General features: G+C 50.2%; 1 protein-coding gene across 2 annotated transcripts in view; it reads right to left on the bottom strand.

Moving 5' to 3' along the window:
* The window catches only part of KIRREL3 (kirre like nephrin family adhesion molecule 3), a 316,007-nt gene extending 305,387 nt beyond the window's left edge, over positions 1-10,620 (bottom strand). For both annotated transcript variants that reach the window (XM_082778151.1, XM_082778152.1), the window contains exon 1: positions 10,480-10,620. In XM_082778151.1, coding sequence (XP_082634277.1) covers positions 10,480-10,540 — 61 coding nt within the window. In that variant the 5' untranslated portion in view covers positions 10,541-10,620. The remainder of the gene's footprint in view (positions 1-10,479) is intronic.
* Between the last annotated feature and the right edge of the window lie 13,450 nt (positions 10,621-24,070).

The raw sequence follows: 24,070 nt of genomic DNA, 5'->3' as shown, positions 1-24,070 counted from the left end.
ACACTGTCCCAGCATTATGCATCCTGTGACAAATCAACACGCCGTGAGAGCTGTCACAGTGGTTTCATTGGGCAGATCCAAAGGCAAGAAGAGATTTGCATCCATCCCATTTCCAAACCCCAGAGAAGGGTGGCCAGCAATCATCAGTCAAACAGCTTCTACAACAGCTTCCCAGTTCCGTTCACCCATCAGACAAATGGCACTCACAACAGTCAGTGCACTGAAAAGCACCTTGCCAAGCTCAGTGTTAAGACTGCAAATACCAAAGCGCAATATTTTGACAAGTCCACCTTAAAGTTTCCAATCCACCATTCTCGGATGTTTCCTGTTCGACAGCAAGTTTCAGCTGAAAAGAAGAAAAACTTCAGCTTTTCTTCCTGATTTCAAATGAGATGCTTCCACTGGGACAGCAACTCTGATCCACTCAAGTCAGCAGCAGCTTGCACAGGTTACAAGCACTACATGGATTTCTGTGCATGCCTGGGAGAAAGCCAAACTGTAGAGGGAAACCTACCTGCTACAGAGTAATCAGGATGGTGGATGAAGAGTTCCCTACAAGCACCACTGTATAGACCTCATCAGAGAGCATCCAGGCATGTGGCACATGCACAGGGCACTTCTTTCTTTCTTGAGCAAACAGATGTGTTTTACGCTCTCCCCCTACTCCTCTACTTGCTTCCAGAAAAAAAAAAAGAAAAAAAAAAAAACAAACCTGCTTCACCTGGTCATCGTGTCCCCCTTCTGGTTTGTTTCCACCACAGAAAACAGGGGAAAAAAGGCAGATTTGGGAGATCACAGATACTACACAAGAAGCTGTGTGGAGATGCTGAGCGAGCATAGCAAACACCACCTTGATACAGTCAGCAACTCCCAGAGAAGAAGGGGAAGGTGAGAGGTGTCTGCTGTTCAAAAGGAAACACAACCTCAGGAGGAGGCTTGCATCCAAAGCGTGGCAATGCAAGTGCCCTGCCATTTGCTTCTCTACCCAGCCCATTTGATGGAAGGGGGCTTTGAAGACTTCAAAGGACACCGTGTTCCCTAGCTTATCAAAAGTGTCAATCTTAAACCAATATTATCATTTTAAGTATGACCGGAGCAAAAAGAATCTTCAGAAACCATTCCTGCTGCAGGAGATAGACATACACAAGATAGAAAAAAAAAAAATAAATCCCTCAAACTTACAACACCAAGCAAGACCCCAACTCGCATTCAGCCCAGTAGTGCTGCTGCTGCTGCTATCATCACAGATCTGTCAGCAGGTGACATTTACACTGCGCTGGGCTTGACAGAAAAAGGCACTTCTGCTCTCCCATGAAGTTTCCCCCTCCTGCCCTTTCTGAAGCATACATCTCAGCACCATTGACACTAAGCCCCTACACTGCAACCCAAGTGAAGGGGAAGGAACATTTTCCAAGGGGCAGCAGGCAACACAGATAGCCATCATCGCTTTCAAAAACAAAGAAAAAGACTGACGTTCACCTTCTGGAGAAGCCCACCCAAGAAACCATGTGGGTTAGGCACCCACCTCACTGACCAACTTACAAACTCAACCTCTGTGTACTACCCAAGCAAAAGCACGTGGTGAATCCTCCACCTCTCCAAGGCAGGAGCTGAGTATGGTGTCCTCGATGCAGTGCTCACTCAGGACAACTTTGGGCACCTGCAGCCTGAGATGGGCTGCTGCAGTTATCTTAGCTGCACTCAGGAACTGAGTTTGTGCAAGTCAAGGCTGAGGGACAGCAGGGCTGAAGATACTTCCCTTGGGGAAGCTTGTGAGCAAGGGAAAACCTTGTCAGTACTGCCTCTCAAGTACTGACAGAATATGCCTATCTTGAGGTTACCAGGCAATTTCCATTATTATGAGTACAAATAAAGGAAATCACAAGAAATCTACCCTCTGCCAGTAAGGCAGGCTTCAGCTTAGGCACAAGGAGTTAATTTACAGCCACTCAAAGCTTTGATATCTTAAACCTTTCCAGTCTCTGGACAAGACAAGGAATAAGCATAGACAGTGTCAGACTGTGATCAGGAGGACAAAACACTGCAAACAGCTGTGCCTAATTTTAGCATCTGTTGGTGCTGTTTCTTCAGCACTTGGGAAGGGGCGGGGGGGGCAGCCCTGTCACTCCCAGCTTATTAAAGACACAGCCAGAAGAAGAGAGGAGTGTTAAACCTCACCCTGAGATTAGCTCATGGGAAAGAGCAAAAGAGTAAAAAGCCACCCAGCAAGGCACCGCTGACCAGCGATGGCATCTGCTCGCTGCAGGAGGTCACCCCGTGCCCCCTCACCCCCTGTGCACAGGCTGTTTGTCACCTCTGCCTGCTGTGCCACCAGGCTTGGGCACAATTATCACCAGTGGGTCTGGCACAGCCCCTCATACCCTTCCTATACCCTCACCCCTGCTGCTTTTTGAGCAACATGATGGCATCTGCACCACTGCTACATGCTGCTCCCTGGCAGTGTCACCCCACAATCTGCCCTATTCCGTATGGGTTGATAGGAGACGTGTCCAACCATGCTAGAGGGTGACCAGTGCTCTTCTCCCACCACACCCTCAGCAGCATCCCTGCAGCCCAGGATGGGGAAGGGACTGGGGTGCCAGACACAGGCTTGTTGGACCCACCAGGTCTCCTTGTGCCTCTCCAAAGGAGCCCGGTGCTGGCAGGTTGGAGCTGGCTGCATGGCTCCATGCAAGCGCTGCTGCTGCCACCGCCAGGCTGAACCGAAAAAGTGAGGATACAAACTGCATCAGCTCTGCCAGGTGACCTGCTTTGGTATTCTAGATACTTGGGCACTCCTACCCCTACGGACCCCCAGTGCTCCCTGCCCGTGGTCTGAATTTAAGACACCCCACGGGTCCTCGAGCTGCTTCTTCAGCACTATAAATGCGCAGCCTAACGAGGCGAAAGCCGCAGTTATATGCGGCTCCATGGACCAGAAGCAAAGCCTCCGACTGCTCACAGGGGCTCCTAGGACGTGACTGCGATCTCTGCTCAAGTCACCTGGAACAACAACGGCCAGTCATTAAAATACACACTCCACAGGGTAGCAAGCCCACACGGACCGGAGGCAGAGAGAGGCACTAGAGGAGCTGATAAGGCTCATCTGACTGCTAACGATTTTGTCTACAGTTATTCTCATGCAGCTGGGAACAAGTGACTGTAGTCAGCTACTTGCCAGCTGGGGAGAAAGCAGCAGTTCTGCACTGCTGGGGATGGAGATTTGTCCAGCTCAGCCCCCCACTGTGCTCCCACATGTTCTCTCCCTGCTGGCAGAAGGCACAAAGCTTGCCACAGACCTACCAAGTCAGCACCAAGTGACATCTCTGTGTGACTAGTGGGGATGCAAAGGGAGGGCTGGTAAAGAGCAGGGCTTCTTGCACAAGCAGCTTGAGAAAAGGATTTGAGCTTCTGCTGACAACGAAGCAGCACCTTAATGTGCTGGCTGGATTTAGTTCCCTTTAAAGCAGCTAGGTCCCCTTGCCTGCTTGGCAGAGAGAAACTATTGCAGCTGAAGGTAGAGCAGCCAGAGGTTACCATCTCCCCTCATCTATCTTCACATGCCTAAGCCTTGCCAGCACGGACTAATGATGGCCTGCACCACAGCAGCTTTGGGAAACCTTCAGCCATAGGCAAGCGTGGAGCTTACAGACACGTTCCCCACTGCAGAGCAGACAGCAGCCAAGCCTCAGCTCTCAGCCCCACTTCCCAGGGACAGCAAATGGCAGCCAAGCGGCTCCCAGTTTGCACTGAAAATGACAGAGGCAGATCCATCTGCATGCTGGTGCCTGGACACACATGCACCGGTGTACACGTGCTGCGCCAGCATCTCCACCTGCCCGAGCCTACAGTGCCCAAACCAAGTTTTCTGGTGCAGACTGCCAGCCAGCATCAAAGATGCCCATCTCTACCCCCTGGGCATCCAGGTACCATCACACAACACGGATCCTTCCAGCCCAGGCTCGCAGCAGAGACACGTGAATTCCCTCCTGTTGTCACTGCCACACCGGCCATTATGCAAGTTCGGCTGTCTTAACTTGTTGCAGAGCACACAAGTGGGGCTGACATTTATTTAATCCTCATAGTAATGTTGACTGTGTACTTACTGAAACACCTCATGCTTATGGAAGACATTTGTTTCCAAGCAGCTTATGCTAAATTGCAGTGATATAAAGGAAACACTTATCCAATATTGACATTTACTGACTGGCAGCATACAGCTTGAATACTCATTTATGCTAGTGGAGGGGGGGGCAGGGTAAAGTCTGAGAAGCAGAAGCCCCTTCTTTCTCATCTTTTAACGAGTTAGGCAATATCAACACATGAATACCTACCCAAAATGTAAGGTGGGACTACAAACCCAACGGCTTCTCCCACTCACTCCCTGCCTGGGGGAAAACAAAGTAATACTGGACCTATAGCACAGAGCTTTGATCCTTCATCCAACAGTAAGTTTAAGAAACTTTATCCCTTCCACCCTCAGTGCACATTTAATCTATAATTAGCAAGGTTCCTGTAGCTCGCCACATGTGTCCTGCTCAGCGGCACAATTCAAAAATAAACCAAAAAACTGAACTTTTTGTGTATTTCCCTTCTCACAAAGACAGCGTTGTTCACCCAAAGAGCACCTGACATTTTCAATCCTTTGGTGCTGTAGCATCCAGCCAGACCCTGGCACACCCAGGGAAGACACACACCACATGGCAGTGCCACTTGCCATACTGAAAATGACAACAACAGGCCCAAGAACATGAACTCATGAGTACCCAAAGGTGAGTTATCCATGAGCTGACCACACACGTACCCAGCCTGTGCAGCAATTCCACCAAGCACAATGTAATTGGAAACAAAAGACAGCATCTATTATCCTAGCTGAAAGTCTGATGTGCTTGCACCAATGGTTAACGAACAGCAGTTATGGCAGAGCCCTCAAAAACAATTATATCCTGCTCCACCGCGAGAGCCCCAAATGGTACAGACCAAAAGCTTGCTGTAGCTTCCATTGCAAGTGGGGGCGTTGAATGAACACACTGAGACAAGATCTCATCCTGAAGTTAGCATCTGAATTTAACAATGCAAGTGTTCCACCTCCTACTTGCATAGCATGTGACAAAAAGAGGCAGGAGCTGAGAGCCCGCTGCCAGAGGTACAGCTCAAAGATTATTTCAGTATTCAGCTGCTTAATACAGCACAGTAAAACGAAGAGCCGTGTAAAAGCCCAGTGACCTGCAGCTCCTCCTGGTCCACTTTGGAGGCTGCTACTGCTGCCAGGGAGAGGCAAAAATAAGCTGGTTGTTTGTTGCATTGCTGGTGGGACCCAGTCTGACCACACTCAAAGGCATATCCAGCCAGGATAGCAGGCAGGCCACCGTTTCTAAGACCAGAACCCAGTGCTTGCTCTGTCCCACCACAACCCACAGATCAGAAGTGGATTTTCTCCTCTTCCCTCTCCCAATAGCCTGGAGCAGAGGCATGCCCTAGGGTGCAGTAAAGCAGGGCAGAAATGCTTGAGTTCTGGGTGCATGTCAGAATCCCGCTGTTCAAACCTTGCCTGGGAAGAGCAGTTCAGGCTTTAAGCTTAGGTTCTTCGCAGCCAAAAGAAGTCCTGTGCTTTTCCTGGCACGTTTGAAGGTAATACCACAGGCCATGGACTCACACCCCCCTGCAGGAACCGGGACCCCTGCCAGCCCCAAGGTAGGGTAGACCACCTTAAAAGCTTACAGCTTCCACAACTGCCTCAAATCCCAGAAAAAGAAAAAAAAAAAAAAAGAAGAAAAAAGAAGCTGGAGATTGATTTACAACCAATTTGTTTCACTACCTATTGATTTATAAAATAAGCTTGCACACAGTCACTGCTGTTCCGTGTCTCTCCGTCCAGAAGCAGCACCCAATGAAGTCATGGGAAGACTGGTGTTGCTCCTGAACAGAAGCTAAATTAGGGCCTTCATCAATTGTTGTTATAAAATCGCTGGTCTTAAAATAAATTAATAAAAATAAAGGAGAGAGAAAAGCTGTTAAATCCTACTGGAAAGAGCTGGGAAGTGATGTAAAGCCAGTTCTCCAGCCGCAATTTCATCCAGTCCCTCCACCCAGCATGCTGAGGAGCTGAATGCCAGGAGCACGGTACAAACTTACAGAACTGATCATTAAATCAGAGGTTTGAAGTGAGCCACGCTCTCCCTCACAGTCTGCTTGTAAGAAAACAGTTTATTCAAAGACCTTGATCCTCAGCCAACTCACAACCTAAGGAGCACGTCAGCCTCTCCCCTTTATTTACGGCTACAAAAGAAGGAAGAGCATTAAGCCTTTTTATTCTAACATATGCAGCCCGAGTACAGAGAGCCTGGAAGCTGGTGACACGCAGTGCTGGTAACCTGTCAGGCCTTTCAGCACATGCTCCTGCTCCGACTGGTGTCCCTGTAAAAGGACAGGAAAGCCCCGAACCAGCCATCACCTGCCCGAAATGTGCTGTGCAAGGTGTGCAAACTGCCCGAGACCTCCGCGCCACCTTGGAAGGGGAAGGCGGTCGGGTATGCAGCGTTAGCATCAGGGCAGGTGTTTCTCCTCGCTTTCCTCCCTCTGGCAAAGGGCACCTGAACAAAGGCACGGCTCCTCCCTTGTGGGCTCTTCAAATCTCTGAAACCTTGCGAGAAAGCCAGCCTGAGCAAAGTTGGCTGCGGTCTGCCTGTGAATCTCACTGCAGGAGGTACAGAAGGAAAATGGGGAAGCATGCACAAATTAAATTGTGTTAAGATAGACATTGGAGGAGGCAATCCTGCACTGTTCCCCCAGGACAGAACCACCTGGATGGCACTTCAGTACCAACCGTATACTTCCCTACCAACCTCCCAGAGTGGAGAGTCACCTGCTGGGTTTAGGAAACGGGCTGAGGCATTTCCCTTGCACAGCTACCCTGCTCTCTGCAGGGCAGGGGAACCAACTTTAAGGAGGGATTGCCACACCACAGACTTCCTAGCTTCTCATTAGCAGGCTCTGCTTTGGCCCACGGTTGCTGAAGGCAGGACAGCCCTGAGTGCCCCTTGCACTCTCCAGGCTCAGCGGGGAGCAGTCACCAGCCCTCACGCATGCACCTACCTCCCCGCAGGCTGGCATTTCTGTTCCCTGAAACCTTCCTCAGGCTCCCCCGGCCGCAGGTAATGGTGGTGGGTGGGATTGGTCTGGTTTCACTCATCAGCTTAATTCTACCTTTCTCACCTGGGGCCTGATGACAAGCCACTAAAGCCACTAGGAAGCTGAGCTACTGCTGCAAATAATGGGTCCCTCTGACAGAAGATCCTGGTTTGATTGCCAGGAATTTACTTTATGAAGGAACCAAGCTATCTGCGATGGAGGAAATCATACCCTGAAATACCCAGAGAACTTGGTATTCATCACCCTGAGGGAAAGCAAACATGTCTTTGGAAAGAGTTTCCTAGACAGGCAGGAGTCTTCCCATCCAAGATAAATTTCAGATCCTGCCAAATTCATATAGGTTATTACAATGCAGGGCACCAAGAGGAGGCGGCGGCTGTGTGCGTGTCTTCAGGGCTGCTCCTTCCCCCAGCCTGGCCACCTTCCCCAGTTGCTTCCAGTCTCACTCAGTTCGGATGAGGCCGGAGCACTGGAGGGCAAGCAATTCACCAGCCAGAGGTAAGGGCAGCTGGTTTCATGGCAGCAGCGATTGCTTCTCACAGAGGGGCACTACGCATCTCGTCTCAGCAGGAGGCAAGTCCTGCCGCGACTTCATCTCGCCTTGCAGCAGAGCCGTGCTCCAGGCACAGGTCCTGGGGGCCAGACAGAAGAGCAGGTAGAACCAGGGGAAAGACAGCCTTGTAGGAAAACACCAAGCCGGCAACTTTTGGAGAAAGAAATCAGGCTGCTTCAGACCATGTGGACGGATGAAAGCCCAGGAGAGGCACTTTGTTCTTCCTGCGTCACCTCAAGAGAGGCACAGAAGCCAGCTGCAGGAGTTCCTCCTCCCTGACCGATGCTTGTGCTCAGAGCCCGGCTGCAACAGCACCAGGCAGGGAGCCCCCAGCACCTTTCCTGCGAGCTCAGCACCAGCCCAAGTCTCAGCCTGCAGGGCTGAAACAGCAGGAAGCTGGTGTGCCACAAGGAGGCACAGGGCCCGTCAAGTATGAACCCAAGGGCACAGATTTGGTGAGGGAAAATGCCCTTTTCACAGAGGGGCTTTGGTGTAAGGGAGGTTGTTGGTTTTTTAAGCTAGTATCTGGACCATGGATCCTGAGAGAGGTTTTCTGCAGAGATCATCCTCCCGTGCAGGCTGCCCTTGGCTCAGAGGATTGTAAGTCCTGCCTGCCTTATTATGGCAAATCCCTGCAAGCCACTTTGCTTTTCCAGGCAAGTAAATGCAGTCCTGCCTACCCCTTGCTCACAGAAAGGAGCCACTGAAACTCCTTATTGGCAGGGTCAAGCCATTTTAATTATTCCTTCAAGTGAGTTTTGGCCCACCAGCTCCCTCCAAAGTAGGGCACAGCCACCCTCTGGATGCACACATTGCATCCCCTCCCGCAGCCCCCACTGCTACAAGCCTTGTTGCCCCCCAGAAGCAAGTGCCACATCAGGACATACCAGGGGAGGCAAATACAACATACGCTAGAAAATAAGCTTCCGTTCCTACATCCAGGCCACTCTTTCCCCAGACCACCATGTGGTTTAAGGAATCTTTTGCATTAAAGCCTGTTAGGGATCTTTACATGGCTTCACCCCAAAGGGAAAAACCACAAGGCTGCTGACAGCCCCCTTCCCACGTACTGCAAGCAGCAACTCCACAGAGATGCATTCGATTCTTACTGCAGGAGCAAACAGCCTGAAATGCTCGCCAAGGCACCGTCTCCCTGCCTCGTACGCCGGCATGAATAAGCAAGGTACCAGATGCATGCTCCTGACGGTGCAGACGGGGAGACAAATCAACTGAGCTCCAGCTATGCACAGCAGAGCCGAGGCAGCTTTCGAACACAAGCACTATTAAAAAGTGCATTAGCCCTTATTAAAAATAATGGCTGCAGAAGGGAAGAGGAGGGGGAGAAAAACAGAAACAAATCCCCGCTGGATCTGAGACAAACTTCTTCAGCTCTGCTAGCAAACTGCCATTTGACCTGCAGGGAGTTGAGTTATTCAGGGGAGCAGGGAGAGAAACAAGAAGGCCAGGATAAGCTTCCAAATTGCTTCTATCCCCGGACCTGCTGCTGCCCTGCTGTACCAGGGAGAGTTCAAATTTGTTCAGCCAGAAATCTACATGGAAGACACAGTGGGTTTCTTTTGTGCAGAAGCAAAGGCGAATGCAAACACAGCTTTCTCCCTGAAGGAATATTAGTACAAGCAGAGAGAGGGAAAGAGAAAAGGGGAAGGGAGGGCAGAGCAAGAGCTCAGCATCGCATCCAAGCCAAGGAAGAGAAGCAGTAAGGACAAGCAGAAGTGCAACCACCTCTAGACACGGCTTCCCTGCCCAGAGAACAGGGGGAACGCAGTGTATGGTGGGGGATGTTCAGCAGCAGTGTCTGGCTGAGCAAAAAACCAGCTGCCCACTGAGAAGCTCCACTCTCTCCAAAAGTTTTATCCTTCATTTAATCAACAGATGGACTAGCTGCGTGGGTTTTTTCTTTCTTTTTTTTTTTTTTTTAAAGCAACCCCAAGCCATACCCTGACAAAAGCAGCCCTGGCTTGGGGACCACGGCAGCGTGCCACAGATGGCATTTGGCTCCAGCACGGCGAAGGGATGAGCAGCAGACAGAAAGAGGCTCGGCTCTGGCTCTAGCTCCGCGTCCTCCACAGGTGACGGATAGCCCAGGGACCAGGCACGCAGCAGCACGGTGGATACATCTTCCCAAACCACCCCCAAAACCCTTCTTCTTGGGCTAAGGACAAGCCAGCAGCAAAGTTACCGAGGAAATTCCTGCAGATTCCCTTGCTCCTTCCCCACTCCTGTGCTGCCAGGGAGGTGGGAGCTGGATGTATCCCCCCAACGCCCCCAAAAAATAAAATCGCAGGGGTTCCCCCTTCTCGGCTGGCTGCTTTCACAGCAACTGTCCGTCCCCCCCCCCCCCCCCCCCAGAGCAAAGCGCTCCCCAGCCCTGCAGCCAGCGGCAATCCCGGGCTACAGCCAGCCCCTGCTGCCCCCAAAGCACCCAGCATCGCCCCCACCCCCCCACCCCACCCCAGCACCGTCAACGGGGGGGCTGTTGCTGAGCAATGCCATGTTTACACACAACCACGATCTAATTAGCGGAGCTGGAGCAGAAAGAACTCATTTGCATGCTAAAGATATATATTTTTTTTAAGGCAGGGATGCGTGCAAAAAAATTTTTTTTTAAAAAAAGAAAAAACACAAAAAAACTCCGCAACCCCCCATCCCCCCCTCTCCGTCCTCCCCTGTGCGCCGAGCACCAAACACACCCGGGGGTCGCACGGGGGACCGAGGAGGGGGCTCGGAAACTAAAGTGCGGCGCCGGCTCCTACCGTGGCTGAGGAGGAAGCAGGCGAGCAGGAGGAGGAGGAGGTCTGCCTGGAAAGCGCTCATTCCTCAGGGTGGGCTCGGCGCCGGGGGTAGGGGGGCCCCGCTGCTGCCGCTGCCGCCGCCGGCGGGGGGCTCAGGCCGCCGCCGCCGCCCGCCGGCTCCGCTCGCCCGGCTCCATCGCTGCCGCCGCCCCCCAGCTCCTCCCCCGGCAGCGCTGCCTTGAGTGGCCCGGCTCGGGGAGGGAGGGAGGGATGGATGGGGCGAGGGGGAGTAACTTGCGCGCAGCCCAGGCTCGCCCACTCCCCCCCCCCCCCCCAGACTCCGGCTTTGGGGATGGAAGGGGGTGGGGAGGCTAAATCCCCCCCCTTTCCATCCAATAAAATTAAATTCATTCAATTAAATCGTGGTGGGTGCAAAGTTGGGGTGGGGGGGATTATGTGGAGGCGGGCGCAGGTATTTCTGCAGCGCAGTAAGGGAGCAGCGATGCACGCAGCTCTATGTGTATCCCCCCCCAACCTTTAACTTTAGGGGGGCCGCCCCTCAGCGCCCCTACACCCCCCTATAGGGCAGCCCGGGCTCTTCCAGGTGTGTTTGGGGGGACTACACTGAGCTGCCCCCCTCAAATCATGCCATGGGGGAGGCCAAAAATCCCTTATTTCTCCCCCCCAGGACCTCCTCTGCCCATCCTCGCATATCTGCTTGGGGGGGGAGAGATGGATCTTCCAAGAGGGGCACACGGGACTGTTGCCTTGTCCTTTCAATGACTGCCGCTTTTCATCTTTCAGGCCTTTTTTTTTTTTTTTTTTTTTTTTTTTAATAGCTAAATTTTTACCCAGCGAGAGTTTAGGGACAGAAAAGCAAAATAAATAAAAGCGTTTCTTACCACCGCGCTTTGCACGGCTGGGGCACCCCATGCCTCCATCTCCAAGTCCGAGAGGGGCATGTGGGCAGCTGAGCGCAATTAGAAAAATGAGCGTTAGAAAGTAATTACAGCTGTGGACTCTAATTACTTACTGCTGTGCTGAAAGGTGAACTTCAAAGGGGGCTGGCACAGCTCTTCATGCTGCGTCTGGAGCTTCTGTGAGTGTCTGTCTCAGATAGAGCCTGGCTTTGTGGCTACCTGCGCTAAATGGGGATAACTTTCCAAAGCATGCCTGTGTTAACAAGCTAAACCGGGTTAAAACTGCTCTGGGAGCAGTACAGACCTGGGATTTAGTGATTGAAGCTGTGGGGTCTCAGCCTCATGGGTGCATGCTTTGCTCTTTGTGGGGGGGAGGCAGTCACCCTGGAAATGATGGTGGTTTTGTTTCTTTTATTATAAATAATTTAAAATAAAATCTAAGAAGTAAAGCCTATTTGATTTTTTTGTATATGCATGCTGCTTTTCCATCCCTCCCTGCCTGCGTACCTGCCAACTGCTTTGAGAAAGATACAGAAGGGGGGATAGGGGCTTGCAGCTATTGTGTGTCTGCATCTTCCCCTGGGGCTAACAGGGCTGGTGGCACCCTGGGCTGTATTTTCACTATTTCTAAACTTGCCTGGGACAGGTCCCTTCAGCTCCAACCCTTGCAGGGGTTTTGGCAGTGGTTGTGGCCACCAAGACGTTTCTGTGCATGCCACATGAGGTGTCAGGCAGGGCTGGGGAGCAGCAGCGGTGTTGTATTTTTCTGGTAGCAGTGCTGATTTAAATGCACATTGAATTACAGGCTAAAATGCTCAATGCCTGATTTCAGTGGGAATTAGATTTCTAAATAATTCTTGGGCTTTCCTGTTGTGTTTTAGTTTAATCTGCAAAATGTTGTTTGCTTGCAGACTATGGGTACTAATGCATATTAAGGCTGCTACACATGTAGGACTTCTCTGCGAAGCTTCAGAACTCCATTAACATTTTCATGGCAATTTCTTTTTCTTTCCCTTTCCACAAAGAATATTATTTCTTGCCTGCATTAAAAACAGCTGATTTTTTAACTTCTAGGAAAAGAGAATAGTTTTCTTTTTATTTCCTTCCCAGTGAAAACACTTCAGCTGGAAAATTCTCATCATCGTAATACTGACCTTTGCAAAGGGCTTTAAATCCTTGAATGAAAGTAGCATGTAAGTGCGAAGTTTTATTAACTGATTATCTCTGCAGTTTTGACTACATTGGTAGTCAAATTTGATTTAGAGGACTAGGCAGTTGTACCGTGCATGTTAAAATCAAGCTTCTGACATAATTTTGGTTTGCTGGAGCAGAAAAAGGTGCACTCCGGCCGCACCTTGGAGCGGATGGCTGCCGGGGGGTGGTTGCCTCAGTGTGTGGCTGCAGGAGACAAAATCACATGCAGACAGATCATTTCAACGCTCTTCCTGGGTGCCTCATTTAGATCTGTTGCGCTTTTCATGAGGAAATGAATTGTAGAGGGGTGAAGGCCTTTGGGTGAGCTGGTAAGCTGGAGATGAACAAACCCAACCTCATCTGTGGGTGAGGTTTGTGTCTGCAGGCAGAGCCCTGTGCCTGGTCCCTTTGCATCACCCTTCTTCCAGACCTCGCTGTGGTGGGGCCATGTGGACGTCCTCCCTCTGCCCCTGCAACCTGCCCTGTGCAATATCTGACTTCAAAAACCAATCCTAGCAACCAGGAAAAGCAGCTGATCTGCCTTCTTTTGACTTCTGAAAGTCAAAGGGGACAAACCAGGTGCGTTTCCCCCCACCCCACCCCATTTTTGTTTTAATTTTCTCTCCCTCTCTTTTCTTCCCCCCCCCCCCCCCCGCTGGTATTCCACAGTGACAAGTGCAGTAGATATGAAACATCACAACAATGAAAGCGAATACTTTTCACATGCCTTTGACTCTTACTTCCAGGCTATTTACCGAGAAGTGCAAGAAACAAAATGTTCTGAAATGCTGCAGCAAAATGGAGAAAAAAAAAAAGAGAGAGAGAGAATAATATAAAACACGCAAGCAACTTGATAAAAATGAAGCAATATTGACAGAAAATGGAGTTTTAAACAGCAGGACAACAGCAACTCAGATGGATTTCATTCTTGGGTATTACAACGCTAAGCCAGGCACCTGGAAGAGAGTGGGGGGAGGGAAATAATCACACATTTCCCTGCTTCATACAATCTTTTCCTTGCCTTTTAAACATACATATGGTAAATGAAGTCTGTACATGATCCTGCTGTTAAAACACTGACCAGGACTCGGAGGCTTTCCCTGCTATCTTGTCCTGTGGCCACCTCACGCTGCCTCAGTGTCCCCCCCGCACAGTGCTGCTCATGTTTCTTGCTTGTTTGCAGGGGAAAGGCTTTGATGCATGAACTGGCAAATAGTTATCAAGCAAACTTATTTGGGTGGTGGGATGGAGAAGGGAGCAGTCATCCCTCCAGATAACAGCTCCTGGAGCAATGCACAGCCTTTGTCACGTACTGGGAGGCTTCACAGCTCCTTCACCGCATGTTTTGGGACTGAGGGGTGCTGTAGGGATGCATCGGTGGGCAGCCACCTTCACAAAGCCCCTGGCTCTGCAATCCCCGAGGCTTGAGGGGTGTTTGCAGCACTCCAGCACCGCACACAGCTCCGGTTTTATGGGTGACCCTGTCCAGAAGGTGCCAGTCCCTTCCCACGGACCTCCATGGACACTCCTTGAAACCAACCCAGTGAGAGGCTGGGGACACAGATAAGGGGCAATGCCCGGGCTCTTTTTGCCACCTACTTCTTTCTCTCTCTGCCGTGTGGATGGCTGCCAAAAGTCTCTGCTTGTGGCACTTGATAAAGCTCTTGTACAGCAGGTCCAGGAACAGTACGGGGAGAGGAAGGCAGGCCCTGCCAACAGCCAGGGGGGAAAGGTTCTGAGGCTTCAGGGGTTAAATGCAAAAAATAAAAGCACTTGGATGACATTTTTGTTTCACGGGGAAAAGCAAGGTGGCTTGGGTTACAGCTGCAAACGTGGCCAAATACCCTGGCTGGTGGGTGCCTTGTTAGGTTTGCCTACCATAATCAAGTTTGGTCTCCCAACCATCCTCGCAATACTTTGATGCAGCCTTTTGTGCAGGTTGTTTAATGCTAAGTTATTTTAATGTCATGCTTTGCATTCAGCCGGCTGTCTGCTTTTATGTCAACGGTCCCTGCAATGCAAGGTTAAAATAGCTGAGTTGAGCCACTGCAATTTTGTGCATGGATAGTCTGAATGCATCTCAGCCTGCTTCTGGAAGCAGGGGGCTGTGGGGCTCTACAGAGGGGTTTATATTCAATAAATAGGTATTGCTCCCAAGCTCTGGGGTGAAACTGCACATGGTTCATCCTGGGCCCCCACGGTGATTGGTACCATGTGCACACCCTGTGATCTGAACAGGCACAGCGAGCACCAGAAATCCGTTCAGCAAACCTGCTCCCGTGAAATTTTCAGCTCCTGTGTCCAGATGTGTCCTTTTTTTTTTTTTTTATTTTTTTGGAATCAGCTCTGTGTCAGGCTGTGGGCTGCTGTAAGAGGAATGGGGCCAGGTTTCGACCTGGGCAGTTGGGCCTCGGAGGTCCCCATCGGATCCCGACCTTTCCCAGGCCCCATAAAAATTCCCAGCTCAGCAGGACCTTGGGGCCAGCACGGAGCTCCACAGCTCCTCCCGTGGTCTGCAGGAGAGGAGCTGCCTGCAGCAGAATGCCAAGGAAACTATTTGGTGGAGCGCTGGACACAGGCAGACCCCGTCTTCTGTGCCAGTTATGGCTTTTAACATCCTTTTGTGCCGTTTTCATCCCACAAGCTCTTTCAGAAACCTGGCCTGGACTTTGTGGCTATAGAGAAGACGGGCGGATGTACAAAAAATCCCCTGAAAATGAATGAGTTGCAAAGAGTTAAATGGAACATTTGTATAAAAACAATGAATCCCATTTTTGCTTGATTGGCACTTAATTAGGCCCATGTCCTTTTGCTGCCACTGCAATCAGATCGGAGAAGAATGGGAAGCTTCCACACTGTTATATTTATCTCAAGATTACAAGATTTCAATTTTTTTTCAATGCAAAGGGAGAAAAAAATAAAAAAATAAAAAAGAACACAGCACCTTATAAATGTGGCAAGGGAATGATATTATTTAGAGCTTGGAGGAAGTGTGGCTTCCTGGCTGCAGCACAAGGATTAATCTTTTTAAGTTAACAAGGGATTGTTTTGCTAAGAAGAATAGGAAAGAAAAGTTCTGTCTTTCAAGTCTGCCAGGAACAAAACCAGGACTGGGGCTCTAAAGCCAGCCTTGAATTTAAGAGCTCCAGCAAAAGAAGAAAGCCAAAGTCCTTGCAGCCTTTACAAGGCAATTTTCCTCTTTGCCGTCACTGTTTTACTGCGGCCGGCAGCGGGGAGGCTGCAGCTGCAGCTCCCAGCCCTGCTGAATCTCCTGGGACCTGCCTCAGATAAGCGCTGCCGGTAAATAACGTGCCCGGATTGCAGCACCGGTACCTGGGTCCAGCTGCATCCTGAAATTCAAAACGAGACGAGCAGAGAGATCAGCCTGAGCAGGGTTTTACGCCTAGGCATAAATGACAACACGAGGCATGCAAAAGAGAGGAAAATGGGCCCGTGGGGCTTTCTGGCTCCTCAATTTCTGGGCAAATTATTTCTTTGTTTGAAATGAGGTCCATAACACATATTACTGAAAAAATTGCTGTTCCGCAACGCTTTCAGATGCAAAAAGAGAACCTCTAGGTAACCCTTGCACCTCCTTCCCTGTCTCATCCCATGCCACAAATCCCTCAAAGAACAGGATAGGGGAAAAAACATTCACCTCAACAGCCTCAAATTCCTCCCTCCCACCCCTCCACAGGGGGTGCTGTCACAGGGGGATGAGCCCTGTTTAGAGCAAGAGTCCTGAGGCAATATTCAGCCCCAGCTTTTTTTCCAGGTGGCTTTCAAACCCTGTGAGCAAGCGAGTGAAAGAAGTTGGCTGTGGAGAGCAAGTGAAAATTCAGCCCGTCCCTGGGATTTGCTCGAGTCAAGGAAAGGCGTCTGTTTTGCAGTGGAACAGTTATTCTTTGAGCAAAGATAGAAATGATGCTATTTGATTGAGGTGGCTAATTACACAGCTTGAAGAGTAAATTACAGCTATCAAATATCCCAGTGAATATTCACTTACAAATAGAGATAGAAGAAAATGAATTTTTTGGTTTGCTGGCAATTTTGAAATAAAAACATTGTCTCTTATGGGGAATGTTAACCAATCCTTTTCAAAATTCTTCTGCAACTGCTAAATTCAAAATACACTTTGTTGGAGGCCAACCAAGCAGCTCACTCTGATAGCCCAGACCCACTTCTCTATTTTCAGTTTTTGTGTTTTCTTCTGACTTTGGAAAATAATTTGCTTCTACTTCAATATTTTTTTTTTCTTTAGGTGAAAAGCATCAAGAGTCTTTTGTTTCCTCTTAAACATGAAGGTTTTGGGGCCTCACTGCCAAGGTTTGCTTCCCCTAAAGGTCACCTCCACTTGTTGTGCTGTAGGACTGCCAGCCAACCTATGCCGTGCCTCAGTTTCCCTGGGAGCACTGCAGGATCCTCACTGGGCAATATAGCTAACATTTGCTGGGTCCTTGTGCTGCAAAAATCCTGCAGCAATCACTCCAGTTGTGCTCTGAGTATGTTCCCCTTCACCTCCCCGCTGTGCCTTCAGCCTCCTTCCCTGTGTAATGAAAGGTAAGCGGTGCTTGGTATGTCTCTGCGTGCCTGCAAATTGCTGTGGCCTATTAGGAAAAAAAAAAAAAAAAAAAGCCCATTTTATCATCTTTTCCTCCTTTCTGGCCCTTAGGAATAAAGCCAAAGCCCACAGAACCCCCGCTTCCTGGATGTCTCATTATCAGTAGCACCGCACGTCCCAAGGCTTCTTGCAGCAAGGGCATCCCAACACTCTGGGGGCACTTGGGCTTCTCTTAATTTGCCCTGTGCCAGCCCTCCTCTCTGGAGAGGGGATGTTTTGTTACATGTCAGGAGCACGTGCGCTGCACAGGGGGACTTGTTATCCCGTCCCTGCTGGTCACTCCCGGGGGCTCAGTGCACTCTGGGGATGGATGCGTGTGGTTTGCAGCCCCCAGGAGCCCGTCTCCCTTTGGGGTGTGAACAGGAGGAGAAACAAGAAACAAAACAGTGAGCTGTGTGTAAAATGAATTGCATCTGGGCTCTGATTGTGCTCAATTTGGAGGGCAGCAGCATGGGCTGGCTGGGCACAGCCAAAACGCACCCCTTGGAAATTAAACATCTAGGGTCTGGCCCTGAGCATCCTGCAAGGTGCTCCCAAAATCAGGTGGTGCACCCTGGCCCCACCAGCTCTCTGCTGCCTTCCACCCCGCTGCAGACGTGGGGAAAATGCTACAAGTGTGCTGTGCCGAAAACAAGCACTGGCTGCGCCTGCTGAGTGCACTGACGGAGTTACACGGGCTTCATCGTGCCGGGCATGTCCCAGGAGGTGTAATTTTTCCCTGATGTATGATAGATTTTGTCCTAGCATGGGTCACAGAAAGCCCAACATTGATGGGTTTCATCTAATTTCAATTACAGTCATTAAAACTTTTGCTCGCACGAGCTGAGCCTTTCCAAAAGCCATCAAATGACAGCCCATTAGAGAGCAGTTATTTATAGCGGGGCATGTTAATTTTACAGGATCACAGACCAGTGATTCAGTGCCTGGCATTACTGAAAGGAATCACTCACAGGAATGAGTGTTCGCTGACATAAAAGCACCCAAATCCACAACCTCCCAGCAGCAAAAGCCCCGTCGTGAATCGTGAATCCACCGAAACCCAGCGGCAGCAGCCTCAGGATGGGCAGGGATGCTCCATGGGCTGGAGCACACAGTGTGGAGAGGGGATGTAGTGCTGGGTGATGCTACAGGGGAGGGGTCTTCTTTCCCGGGGTGCCCGCAGGCTTTTTCAGCCCTGGTTTGGGAGCTGTGGGGAGCCCACATGCTGTTCCAGCTGCTTTCCTTGTGTGTTTGCTGCTTTGTGGTGTTCCTCTGAGCTGCCAGGATGCCTGGCTCTGCAAAAGGGCTTTGCTCTGCCTTCCTCTCCCCCAGCAAAGTGTTTGGAGACACTGTATGAAAGATGCCAGAGGTGAGGGAGGAGGAAAACACAAGGAAATAACAAAACCTGTGTTTAATTGAATCCCCCTGACTTTTAAGGTGCTCCGAGCTTGTAGCTATCTGGGTGGAAGAATAGGAGGAGTAGTGAGAGGGGGAGAAGATGCAGGACAGGAGGAGGATTTGGCAGACAGTGAGTAGCAAGCACTGATTGCACTAGTTGTGGGTAGGGCCTTATGCAGCCCCTGCTGGTGCTGGGGGACTTGTCCCATAGCCTTTGTCCAGAGACCTGCTGAGGGCAGCCCCAAGCTGCCGCTGAGCTCCTCTCCCAGTGCCGGTCTGCGATCATCCCCAAAAGCAGGGATGCAGCAGCTGACGTGGAATCCTAGGTGAATTGTGGAGGCTTGGGCCCAAAATCCAGCAGGAGAAGGGTCACACCTTCGAGAGCCCATTAGGAAAGGGGGATTTTCTACCCTGAGGATCCTTTTTTGCTGGGCTGGCAACATCTTCCCTCCCTGGTTGCCCTGTGATGCCATGCAACAGCCCAGTGGCTCCTCTTTGCTACCTGTGATGCCTGGTGGGGGGGGAGGGGGGGAAGGGAGGGAGGGCAGAAAAAGGGGGGATCACTGGGGCTGGTTGCACCCAAGCAGTCCCCAGGGCCCCATCGTGACACCCCCATGGCACCACAGCTCCTCTGCCCCTGCAGCCAGCTGTGTGCAGCCAAGTGCACACCTTGCAAGCAGCACAGGGGCAGGCTGCAGCACAGGCTGAGGGGGGATTACCACTTACCAAGAATGAATGTGGCAAAAAGACCATAACTGTCCTTAAATATGAACCCCGGGATCCTCCACACCCATGTCCTTGAGCCACCAACAACTTCTCCACTTGCAGAAAGCTCTGGCATGTCTGCAGAGACACTTTTCCTTGCAAATCTCCTGGGTCCTGCCTGCCTTCATGTGAGGTCTGCCTCCGACAGAGTTTGGCACAACACAATTCAAGCTGAGCTGCTGCTCTCCTTCACCTGCCCAGCTATGGCAGCTTGTCCCTGCCAGCCTGCCTCTCTGCCCAGCTGCCTACTTTCAGCCCCCCTCCCATCACGGGTCTCCCTTTTCCACAATTTCAACAGCACCTCCCGCAGCTCTGACCTTGGCTGAGCCATCTAGGCAATATAAAATAATATGATAATCATAGCAAGGATAGCAATAATCATCATAATAAGCCATGTTATGGCTAGGGCACCTGTCACCTAGGCATGTGAGTGCCAGTGACAACCAGCTATTACGTACCTAGGCTAAGTGTAGTGGTGCCACGGCTGGGTGCTAATGGGGGAGCGAGGGAATAGAAAAACAAACCCTGGCTCTCCAATAGCATTGCTCAGGTCTGGAGGTCAGCCCTGCTCAACAAACAGCCCGCCAGGCCTGAATAGCTACGAATCGGTGACAAGGAGTGACATTTTCAAGTGGGTAAGTGTCTGCAGAGAGCCAGGATACTTGTGCAGAAGTCCCCATATCCTGCGGGTCATGCAAGATGTTACTGCAGGATCAGTAACAGCAGGGGCATCAGCTCAATTCACTCCAGCAAAGTTCTATGAGAGGAGCAAGGCAGGGGCTTCCTGACTGAGCACAAATAACAGTTAAAACAACGTGTCGGGGATAGTGGTGGGCTCTCCCTTGGTGCGAGGCTGTAAATCAGCCTGGGGTGATTTGCCCATAGGCACTGTTTGTTCCTCTTAAGCAAGGAGAGAGATCATGGGATGTCTCTGCTAGAGAAATGATGCTCCGAGTGTGGGGGAAAAGCAGCTGGAGGCGCGATGCTCATGGTTGGTTTGCACCACTGCAGGTTTTTGTGGGGATGGCTCATGGTGCATCAAGCAGCTTTGTGGATGGGGAGTTTTTCTGAGTGGGGATGGAGAGAGAAGAGGGAAGGACTCACCTCATATTCAGGAGCATAAAGGTCCTTCACAGGATTTCCCAATGCCCCAAAACCCAGCATGGCATTTTTTAATGAACAATAAGTACCCAAACTTCTGAAAATCCTCCTTGCCTGCTACCCAGGTACTGCACAGCACATTTCTTCTTTTACCCGACCAGCAGAAATGCAGCAAGACCGGGCTCCCCTGGGAACTCCTGCTGCCCCAGCCCACCCGCTGCCTTCCCTCTCGCTCTTGTACACGCTTTGCCACATTAAGCTGCTGGAATAACTCCATTGCATGGGCCACTTCACCTCTTCCCCTGTACCTGCAACTAAACCCATCTCCTGCTATTCCCTTTGATGACTTCTCTTCAGCTGCTGCAGAGGAGAAATGCTCGTATCAGCAAACAGATGGCGGCTGAGGCATGTAGCATAAAATATATTTATCAAGGCAAACAGCTGTAGCCCATTTCATTCCGAAGATTTCTATTAAAAGTTCTCTGGAGCTACAAGCTGCTCCGACTCTGCAGCCGGAATAAAGCTGAGGGGACAAATGGCATTTTGTGAACATTTCTTTCCCCTTCCTTAGCTCTTTTCTTTGCAGCCTGAAGAAAGCCTGGCCCAGCTCTGCTGGCAGTGCTGGTTTTGAGGAGGCTGGGCAGGGTGAGCAGTCCCGATGGGGTAGTGATGTGCAAATCTGGGGAGCAGTGCAGTGTCTGTCCATGTGCTCAGGGCTGGGCAAACCGTGCATGGACCTGCAGGTTGGATGAATTTTGCAGCCATGGATGCCTCTGCCTGGATCTCTCCCAGACCCTAGAGCCAGCTTCCAGCCCCTCTTTGTTAACTTCTATTTTGCTGTTGTCTTTGTTTTCATTCTGAAGTGATGTTACCACTGCATTTACAAAAAAAAGAGCCAAGTTCGGAGTAAATGCAAAATTTTCCTCAACTGTAAATGGATATATATATATATATATATATATTTTTTTTTTTGGCAGACACTCCTTTCACAGTGTTGTAAAATTCCCAGCTTCTGCTTCTGAAACATTGACAAAACCATGAAATCCCCAATGCAATGGGAATATCCATATTCCATATGAAATAGATGATCAAAACGCTCAGCTGATGTGTTGTTGACCTGCCCATAACCTGCCCCAGCACATCCCCAGCTCACCAAAGATACCCCCAAAGGGTGGGTTGGAGCTGCCAGAGCTGTCACGGGCATGGGAGCCAGGGCAAAAAATGTGTCTGGGAGCAGAGAGGGGCTGAACATTGAGAGACAGGGGATTCTCAAAGGAGAATCCCCTGCTTAGTCCATTTCACGCTGTGGACATTTCACTCTTTACATCACCAACTGCTATCCCAAATTCTCCCTGTTCCCCATATCTGCCTGCATTTCTCTGCAGAGCATTGGCTTGGGCTCCTCACCTGGGCTCAGGGGAAGCTGCAGCTGGAGATGCGTGCTGCACCCAACTCCCACCCAGTGGCCAGCAGCAGCATTTCGGCTTGTCCAAAGTGGTCCTAGCAAGTCAGACTACAAACAACTTTTTCTCTTCTCTCTCTCTCTCTCAAAGAAACCTTTTTTTCCTTTTCTTTTGTGCACGTCCAAGATCACAAACAGCATATGCGCAGTGTAAAATATTCCTGGCAGCTCCTCCTTTTTAATTGCACGCCGCTTCTCCAGCCAACAGCTATCCATTTCATCCCAAATTCAGCTTTCTATTTTGAGTTGAGTGAGCAGTGGGATGAGAATTTTGCCCTAAAAATGTGCTCGGTGGAGTCGGGGTACCATATGTGCATGGAGGTGCTGAGAGCTTGGTGCCTCCCCACTGAACAGGGAAACTGCGTGGGAATGAAATGAAATGCTGGTGGGGGCTGTGGGTGTTAGCGGGGGTAGAGGGGCTTGCCTGGCTCTTGGGAATCTGTGTGACTCCTGAGGTTATCTCATTCCTTCTGCAGAAAACAGCTCAGCTCCTCAAAGGATGCCCTGTACACCAGGGCTCTGCTGGTGGTCGATGCAAACCCAGTTGCCGTGCACTGGGAGGATGCTCTTTTAGTGCTGTATTAGCACTGGGGTGGGGCCTCATGCTAAACTATTTCCCACATCCCCCCTTGGGCATAACTGGGTGTAAGAGGTGGGAAAAGGGGGGTGTGAATTCCCCAGACACCCCACATTCACATTTATTACCCTATGAAACCCTGTCCTGGAACCTTTGAACGGAAAAATGAACTTGGGCTTGCCAAATAGACCAACCAACCAAAACACTTCTGCCCCTACTCTGAGCAGAACTGTGATGGGGAGGCAAAGAGATTTGGAACAGCACACCTTTTTGGATTTATCTTTTGGGGTTCATTTCTAGAGCCCAATATTATTGTAACCCAATAACACCCCATCATTCCAACTCTGCAACACTATTTCAACCCAATAAATACAAATTTTGCAACCAATTTTTTTTTTTTTTTTTTTTTTTTTACTGCAATACTATTGCAACCCAGCGATACCCAATTTCTGTGCACCTGCAATTGCTTTTGAAGGTTTCAAGAGCTTGGCTGCCAGTAAACCATGCTAATGTTGGAATAATTCATGGCAGTGCACTGAGCAATGAGTTGGCCAAGGCTTGGCCACTATTTTGCAGCCCTCCTGCAGGCAACCCTGTAAATAATTATGCCAAAAGAGTTTGTAGCTGGGTGAATGGATTCAGAGGGTGCTTGGGTGCACTGAATATGTGTCCTTCTTGCTTCAGGCATCCCAGTGCTTTTGTGGTTTGCAGAGCTCTGGGGAGGACCCCGAGCTACGAAGTGTATCCTTGATTTTTTGCACCAGGATGCGCACACAGAGGGAGGGGAAGAGAATCACATCTCACCTCCGAAGCAGAGACATGAAGGAAGAGGGAGAGCAGAGAGATCAAAACCATGAAGCAGCAGCAGGAGGCAGGGAGAAGAAAGGAGCCAGGTGAACAAGACCGCTCCCAAAATATCCCTCCCGTTTGCTGCGCTGAAGACCAAAAACTCGCACTTGGAAGGCTTTTTCAAGGCGGAGAGGCTGACAGCTTTGCTCCAAGCACTGCCTCAGGGTCCCCGGGGAGCTCGCACTGCATGCCCAGAGTGTTCCCTGTGCTTGATGGGAAACGGTGCTGAATTTCTGTGAGATGGAGTTTGGTGAGGCACAGCCTCTTCCATGGCCCCCGTCTTTTCTCATTTTTGTCTTTTTCTTCCTTCCCAGCTGGTCTGGGTGAATAGCAAACCTACTCCTAGGCTGAGAGAACTTATTTTTGAAAAGAGTTTGTAGCAAATGCCAGCTGAAGCCATTGCTAAGTCTGAGGCAAATTAGGTGAGCTGCTATTGGGCTGAAAAGTGAAAAGAAAGGAAAATCAAAATGTTTCATTTCTGTGTTTTTCCAAATGAAATGTTTGGACTTTTCATTTCAAGTGCAGCTTTTACATAGAGAAGTGTCCAGCAGGAACATGAAAAGGGCTAGAAGGTCATTTAACAATGTTTACCTGCCCTTGCAGAATCTTAGCCCAGAGTTTCATTTTGGCTTGTGCAAGACATTTCCGTCTGCACAAAAGAGGTTTTTTTTCCCACCTTTCTGACTCATTGACTAAAAGGGAGAAAAATAGCAGAAAAATGCAGTATTAACTCCATACTCTTCCAG

This window comes from Aythya marila (genome assembly GCF_965140915.1).
Source record: "Aythya marila genome assembly, chromosome: 23".
NCBI lineage: Eukaryota > Metazoa > Chordata > Aves > Anseriformes > Anatidae > Aythya > Aythya marila.
The sequence above is the reverse complement of the archived record's forward strand: the minus strand, read 5'-3'. Positions and strand labels throughout refer to the sequence as shown.